Here is an 8,517-nt window from a genome sequence, read left to right as displayed (position 1 = left end):
TTATTTTCCCATAGACATTTCGTAAAATGCTTGTAAAAATAGTTTTACTTGTTCAAACCAAATGGTTCAGATATATTTAGAAACAGGAGAGATTGCGTAACATTTCACTAGGACCAAAACGTAAAAGAAATGCAGGTTTAAATATTTCCTCCCCCCAATGTTTTAAGTTTTGGTCCGAGTGAAATGTTCTATGGTCTGTCCAATAGAGCTGAACGGTTTGGTTCAGCTCCAACCTTCAAAAGAGGCATTAACGGAGCAAATAACCAAGTAGTGAGGAGCTATGTGTCTGTCTGTCTGTGTGTGTGTGTGTGTGTGTGTGTGTGTGTGTGCACACGCGCGCATGTGTGTTGTCTTGCCTGTCTGAAAGTCTCCTGTGTGTGTGTGTGTGTGTGTGTTGTCTTACCTGTCTGAAAGTCTCCTGTGTGTGTGTATGTTGACCAGCTTCGCCAGGTGCTCTATGTGACACACTTGAGTGGCTTTCAAAGGGTTGATCTCGAGCTTAGACACCGCCCCTTTGAGAAGCTCCTCTTCCCCACTCTGCTGTAGCTCCTCCCACAGGCTAATGACGTCAGCAATGCACGCCCTGCAAGACACCCAAAGGTTCAGTCTCAAAATGAACACAAATCCATAATAATCATTTCAGGCATTCTTCAAGATAAAGTCCTACCAACCCTTTTTATACGCTGTTTAGACGTGGTATTAATATGTCTTGGGGTTCCGTTTACAAGTGGACAGTTCTAAGTACTATGTCAGTTTACACCTGCATTACACCTTGCATTCAATGCATAGCCATTGTGATCGCATCTCACTTCTCACTCTATATGCAAATGAACACGTAGGCTACATCACACCGTTTGCAAAGACCAGAGGCCATGTTGTTTTTAACCTCATATATATAATATATAAATATATATATATATATATATATATATATATATATGTATGTCATATATGTCATACAAACACGTTTGTGAGAACAATCAGCACACATGATTCAGCATTATGTCCAACCAGTGTTTCCCTTTCTACTGTGGCAGGTCGCCACCGTAAAGTCACAACTCGCCATGCTAAAAGCATGTTCTATCATGTTTCGTATAGTATTTGCATAGTATAGTAATCAGTAGTGGCACCGCTGCTGAAAATGCGCCAACCTTTTTAAATTAATTGCAGAATATTTCTGCCAAGACGCATGTAAGTCACACAAACGCGAACGAGGACGTCAGTTGAGAAGGCGGTCCTTCAATGTGTCCTGAGGACGCATCAGGATGCATTAGTGTTTACACTACAAATTATATGTGGTCAAATGCATCCCAAACCACCTCAGTAAGTGTTTTAGTGATCAGATCACAATGCATCTTGGTGGTCGTTTACACTTGTATTTAGCGCTCGCCACTTGTGACCAAATGGCCTAACAGCCTCATAAGGGGTGAGATGCATATTGTAACGGCTACCTGAATTTGCTGATGTTGGAGAGCCCCACCAGAGCTCTGAGTCCAGCGATCTGTATCCCGGTGTCCTCCAGTCCCAAGCAGAAACGTTTGCCTTCGGTCCCGCCCCGTTCTAGAACGTTGCGCACCACAAACACATCTGGCGGGCTGAGCGGAACTCCGCAGAACGTCAGGACCTCCGGAAGGTTCCGCGCCAGGCGACCGGCCAATCGTGCGCCGCCATCGCCGTGGGCGACACTTGCCTCATAGGCGTAGTGGCACGCCTCCACCAGCTGGGCGGCGCTCAGGTCGCCGGGGGAAAGGCCCTCTAGGTGTTTTATTACTATGGCCTGCTTGGCGAGCACCGTGTGCCTGGGGGCCGTATTGGTGTCTAAGTGATCTCTCCGCAGCTCCGCCCTGTTGAGGAACAGCAGGCCGACGACGAACCGCTGAGTGAGTTCAAGTTCCTCCCTCTGAGATCGGCGACGCCCCCTCGGGCCTGACTGCAAGGGGAGGGTCTGGAAGAGGAACGTACGGTCCGATACAGTCCTGCAGGAAAAGAGAGAGAGGGAAAGGAAGTCGGTGAGGGTGAGACAGGAAGTGAACGAGAAAATCCGACAAGGGACAAAGAAGATCAAATGCTACAATAAGAGTAAATCGGTCCAATGACATTTTGAATCCAAATCTAGTCTGGCTCGAGTAGAGCTTCTGGTGAAGCTGAACTGTTGCATTGTACCTTGACAGAGACAGGTAGACCCCTGCCAGGTAACTCTGCAGGAAGGGGTTGGCCCATGAGAGGATGTGGTCATCGCCAAAATGATCGTCTTCACTGCCCGTCCTCTCTCCGTTTCTCTTTCTTTCTCCACTTTCCGCCCTCGTCCTTTCCTCTTCTTCTCTGTCCTCTCTTCCTCCTCCCTCTCTCTCACCAGCCGGGACACCCTCCCTCCACCGCAGGTGGTGAGAGTGGAAGAGTCCCGTCCTGAGGCCGACCCCCCTAAGTTGGGCAGAGATGGTTCGCCCCGCGGGCAGGAGGGACGAGTTGCCTTTGACTGCCTCCCAGGCCAACGAGCTCAGCTGGGACAGCAGCTTTCTCTCCTGCGCTCTATCCACTCCTACAGCCTCCACCTCCTCCACCTCCTCCTCTTCATCCTCTTCCTTCTCCTGATCTTCCGCCAACCTTGTCGTTTGGCTGCGAGAGCGAGTGCGCATCTGTGTCCCGGCGTTGGTCGGACTACTTTCGCGACACCTCTGCACGGGAGTGCGGCCTACCCTTTGTCTCTGCGTTTCTGTTCGGGAGTGCGTGTGCGTTTGAGCTTCAGCACATGTGTGCATCCTCCGACACTCGCGTTCCATTTTCAGCCGGAGCGCTTGACGGCAGACCCCGGTTAACGTTCTCGGTAGGACCTCCGAACCTTTGCGCTGTCCTACAACCGAGCACACCAGCTGACACAGTCCAGGGTTTGAGCAGAGTTTGAGAAGATAGCTGCTGTTGTTCAAGTAGTCCATAGCAGAGGCCCTGAGGGCGGGATCGGTGAAGTACCGCGACACATAGGTCTCTACATCTGTGGAGGTGAAGCCACAGACCTCCAGGAGGCTGTCCACCCGCCGCAGAAGCTGGCTGGCGGTGCCTCGCGGTCGGGTAGAGATCAGGAAAGTGCAGCCCGGAAGGAGGATCCTCTGGAGGATGGCAGAGTATATTTGTTTTACAGTGTACGCCTGATTCTTTATGTCCTTTGGTAGCGATGCCAGATCTTTCTCTTGGATTTGGAGTAACACTTCATAGTCCCGCAAGTCTTCAAAGCCATCAAAGATGATCAGCACGCGCTTCGGGGCTGCCAGGACCTGAGAGAAGACAGACTCAGGGGCCGGGCAGGACGGAGCGGAGGGGGAGAGGTGGAGTAGGAGGGTCTGAAGACTAAACGTGGCCTCTGTTAGATTGAGAGCTTTGCCATCCAATAAGAAGACAAAGTCAAACTGGGGGAGGCAGTCGCTGGCCCAGTCCAGACACAGCTTCCTGATCAGGGTGGTCTTTCCCATGCTAGCGTTGCCTAGCAACAATACGGCACGTTTGGGTTTGGCTCCGGCGGAGTCCTTAAAGATCTGAAAAGGAACAGTTGAACACGTTGGTACCAGTGAGGTGCACACAATGCAGGGATTTGACCTGTGCATTGTCATGCTTCCATCAGTCGTATGAAATATTGAGCTGAACAACACTTTGACAACGATTTCTTAGCTTATCCATTTATTCCAATAGAAATCGGCTGTGGTCAATAAGTACACGGCTTGATGACGACTGCAGAGAAAAACACATTTGATCATGGGGACTGGACTGTCCAATAAGAGTGAAGCTCTGACCTGACTCCGCCCCAGGAAGTTCTTTTGCCGCTCTCCATCTCGCATAATGATCAGCTCCTTGTCCAGGCATTTGTTGGCGTTTTTGCGAGAGCGAAGGATGGTTCTGTGGACCACCTGTGTGTCCACGTAATGGGGGGTCAGGCTAAGGCCCGCCTCCATGTCCTGGCAGATGTGTCTCATGTGAGCTTTGGCTTGCTGAAAGTAGTCCTTCACACTCTCTGGAAAAACACACACACAGAAATGCACAATCCAGACCAAGCTGCTTTTCTACGAAGCAGGAAATTGCAGGTGAACCTTATGATGCGATTTAGGCGTGATGATGCCCATACAAAAGAGAAGATGATATGCCCCGTGGGAACTTACGTGGAATATCTAGGACAGTGGGGGACTGACACCGAGGGAGAGGTGATTCTTTACAAGGGGACAGCTCTGAAACACAACAATAACACAAGTCATGCTGTTGTCTGATGATGAACATGGTATGATGAAATGTAGTTATCCAGTGAATATAGATGGTTTATGTAGAGATGCTGTGTGGGATGTAGGATTACAGAGGGACTGATGTCTTAGAGGCCATTTACACCTGGCGTTAACATGTGTTTTCTGCCATCAGATTGCAATCAGATTGTGCTTGACCACATTAGCCTGATTTCATTTACACCTGGTGTTAACATGTGTTTTTCCTTATCCAGATAACAATCCAGATAACTTATTAACACCCAAAATGGGTGTCCTCTCAATCCGCATACAGTTGCTGTATCCAGATTGAGAGGACACATTGCATTTACACTTGTGTTCAATGTGTACACAATGCATCCCTGACCACCTCTGGAGGTGAATTGACCGATCAGATTGCAATCCGTCTTCAATGTGTCTTGGGGGCGTTTACACCTGTACTTTCAAGTGGTCAAGCACAATCTGATTAATAATAAATAATAATAATAATAATAATAATAATAGGATTTATAAGCGCTTCACAGAATCATTATTCGTTCACACCATTCCTACCGGTGGTTCGAAAGCGTGGCAGCCACACATCGGCCCCTCCGACCACCATCATTCATGTCTACATTCATACCAATCATACGAGGCAAGGAGGGTTAAGTGTCTTGCCCAAGGACACAACGACAGCAGCTGGGAGGGAGCGGGGATCGAACCGCCAACCCTTGCGTCATTGGCCGACCCGCTCTACCTCCTGAGCTAAAGCCGCCCCTGCAATCTGATGGCAGAAAACGCATGTTAACGCCAGGTGTAAATGGCCTCTTAGATGTCGGGTTGGATTTCATCAACCACACAAACAGGGAGAAGGGAAGAATCTGTCAGCTGTTCAGTGGGAACAGACAGTATTACTCACACAGTGTGGATAGAAGGAAAAGGATGAAACACAGAAAGGACTGAGAGGAAGACAGTCTTACTCCAAGGATGAGAGACATTACAGAGTGAGGCTACTTCTCCATATCGGGGCAGAGGAATGAGGCACATACTCACCCATATTGGGGGAGAGTGGTGGGGCCGAGGCGGGAGACAGAGCTTTGCTGGCGATGTCTGACTCAGATCCTGATGGAGACGAACTCATGGCGGCTGGAGCTACTGTACCGTCCGCTACAAACACAGGAGAAGAGCGGAAAAGCACTCAGTGGAGAGAGGAAATGGCGCCACTCCATAAATTCAAAAAGTTCACATTTTAAACATTCACATTTTTCAAGACTAACGCGTTTCGGCACGGTGCCTTCATCAGAGCATGGTCCTATGTCACACCTGCTCTTCCTGCAGGGCTTGAAATTAACTTTTTTGACACACCCATACGCATGCGCACACACACACGCACGCACGCACGCACGCGCACACACACACACACACACACACACACACACACACACACACACACACACACACACACACACCAGATCTAAGTGTGTTACCCACCCGGGCAGAGAGGTGGCATTTGGTTTCTGATGGGTGATGATGAGGTAGCAGGCACTGCATTGGAAACATGGGTTAGTATGTTGATATAACACACACACACACACACACACACACACACACACACACACACACACACACACACACACACACACACACACACACACACACACACACACTTGCAAGCTCACACACACACACACACACACACACACACACACACACACACACACACACACATCCACCAGAGCCCTGTACTACGAAACTAGTTTAACAGATCCGCGATAAGTCCCTTTGATCTGGTTTGACTGAACAGGATCAAAGCTATCTAGTTAACTGATACTACGACGCTGGTTTTTTACTAGGTAAGTGGACCTGGGATCTGCCTGTGCACGCGCACGTTTTTCGCTCGTGCACAGGCGCGCGTCCACGCGAAAGAGGTGCGCCAGCCAATCACATTATGAACAGCTGAGTTTATCCACGCCCACACCCATTTCCACACCCATTTCCTCGTTCAATGAAGCGCAGTGCATGATCAGAGTTTTAGCGGATATTTAATGTATCCGCGATTTAATGTCAGAATGAAAATCCGCGTTGGATAGTCTGCTGAAGGGCTGTCTAAAGCAGCAGCTTGTATTCACATCAGTCATTTGATTTACTTTGATCAGCGATTGATACAGCTGCATTGATACAGGCAGCAGCAACAAATCTAAATGTGTAATCTCAGTCTATACATTTCCACAATCTGTAAGCCTATTTAGACCATAGATTTAGAAACGCATGCTCAATGAATAATGATCTCTATCACTCATGTGTGTGGTTGCACTGATCGAATAATTCATATATAAAATAGCCTAGTATAAAGCCTAATAGCCTACTATAAAAGAGAAAACTGCTGAACTGAATTGAGACGTATAGGCTTTTCTGGCATGTAGGAGAATATCACCCTCACTCCATTTGAGGGTCCATTCATGATATGCGCCGCGGTGATTAATAGTGATCATATTTCTCCACGCATCGTTGAGCTGTTAAGACATAAAGTGGTAAGTAGGCTTAATTTAATTATGTAGCCTACAGAGCCACAAATGTTTTTCTTGTTATATTCTCAGTTGACTGCAATCTATTTTTCATATGGCGATCTTATATGAACGGTGAGTGACTCCAGAGAGCCGATTATATGGGTCTGTCATGGATTTTGATCTTATCCTCTTTGCAGCGTCAGTTGCCATGGTGATTGAAAGTAACTTGCTTTGTAGTACGGCTAAACCAGGTTTAAACTCAAACTTACTCGGATAAGGCATTAAACTAGCTTCGTAGTACAGGCTACAGATCTAAGTGTGTTACCCACCTGGGCAGAGAGGTGGCATTTGGTTTCTGATGGGTGATGAGGTAGCAGGCACTGCATTGGAAACATGGGTTAGTATGTTGATATAAACACACACACACACACACACACACACACACACACACACACACACACACACACACACACACACACACACACACACACACACACTTGCAAGCTCACACACACACACACACACACACACACACACACACACACACACACACACACAGTAGGCTATAGAGGTTATGAACACACACTCACCAGTGGTGTAGTACTGCCTGGAGAGCTAGCTTTATTAATTTGTACTTAATTGAGTCACCTGAACTCTGCTGGTCTGTCTCCTCTAATCTATGATTTATGCCTCCATGTGGTCTATAGAGAGGCGAAGTGACCGCCTACTTCCTGCTTCAGCACTGTACCAGAGATTTTCATCCGCCATTTATTTTCCCATAGACATTTCATAAAATGCGTATAAAAATAGGTTTACTGGTTCAAACCAAATGGTACAGATATATTTAGAAACAGGAGAGATCGCATAACATTTCACTGGGACCAAAACGAGAGAAAAAAAATGCGGGTTTAAAGAAAATATTTTTTCAATGTTGTTTTTTTAAGTTTTGGTCCGAGCGAAACGTTCTATGGTCTCTCCCGATTATAGCGTTAGCTGAACCGTTTGGTTCGACGTAAAACGTAAAACTATTTTATAAGCATTTTACGAAATGTCTATGGGAAAATAAATGGCGGATGAAAATCTCTGGCACAGTGCTGAAGCAGGAAGTGACGTTCCACTTTGCTTCTCTATAGGAGACTTTTTAAACGACTATATTCAGTTGAACTCAAATATCATATATGATCGGCTGCACCACCGCACATTATTGAGCTAAAGCTCATATTTAGTTACACTTAACCCATTGATACCTGACGCAGCATTTGCGTGTACACCCCTCATTTGTGTGCGTATCCCTTTAAGACCGCGAACCGTGTTATCGGTCTTAAAGGGATACACACACAAATGCTGCATCACGTATCAATGGGTTAATCAAACAGCTATAGAGCTCAACATGTGACGTTCCATGACATGTGTTGAGCGTTACAGCTACACATGCCTTCATTCTGCTGCCCTGCAGGTAGCAATAGTTACACTATCTCTAGGCTCAAGAGGGGATTTACAAGTGGCCATACTCATTGCTGACTGAAAAACAAGTGGGTATACTCTGTATACCTGCGTGTAGCTTGCACTATAGCACTGACACTCACCTAATATGTATGTAGGTGTAGCAGCTGTATTGTACTACAGCACTGACACTCACCTAATATGTATGTAGGTGTAGCAGCTGTATTGTACTACACCACTGACACTCACCTAATATGTATGTATGTAGGTGTAGCAGCTGTATTGTACTACACCACTGACACTCACCTAATATGTATGTATGTAGGTGTACCAGCTGTATTGTACTACAC

General features: G+C 47.1%; 1 protein-coding gene across 2 annotated transcripts in view; it reads right to left on the bottom strand.

Moving 5' to 3' along the window:
* ciita (class II, major histocompatibility complex, transactivator) overlaps positions 1 to 8,517 on the bottom strand; it is a 55,666-nt gene that overhangs the window by 7,445 nt on the left and 39,704 nt on the right. For both annotated transcript variants that reach the window (XM_083649107.1, XM_083649108.1), the window contains exons 13-20: positions 7,054 to 7,104; positions 5,709 to 5,762; positions 5,271 to 5,384; positions 4,146 to 4,211; positions 3,783 to 4,000; positions 2,164 to 3,527; positions 1,452 to 1,976; positions 404 to 583 (exon numbers count right to left, since the gene is read on the bottom strand). In XM_083649107.1, coding sequence (XP_083505233.1) covers positions 404 to 583; positions 1,452 to 1,976; positions 2,164 to 3,527; positions 3,783 to 4,000; positions 4,146 to 4,211; positions 5,271 to 5,384; positions 5,709 to 5,762; positions 7,054 to 7,104 — 2,572 coding nt within the window. The remainder of the gene's footprint in view (positions 1 to 403; positions 584 to 1,451; positions 1,977 to 2,163; positions 3,528 to 3,782; positions 4,001 to 4,145; positions 4,212 to 5,270; positions 5,385 to 5,708; positions 5,763 to 7,053; positions 7,105 to 8,517) is intronic.

Source organism: Poromitra crassiceps (genome assembly GCF_964638095.1).
Source record: "Poromitra crassiceps genome assembly, chromosome: 13".
Classification (NCBI taxonomy): domain Eukaryota; kingdom Metazoa; phylum Chordata; class Actinopteri; order Beryciformes; family Melamphaidae; genus Poromitra; species Poromitra crassiceps.
This window is presented reverse-complemented; position numbering and strand designations above follow the sequence as displayed.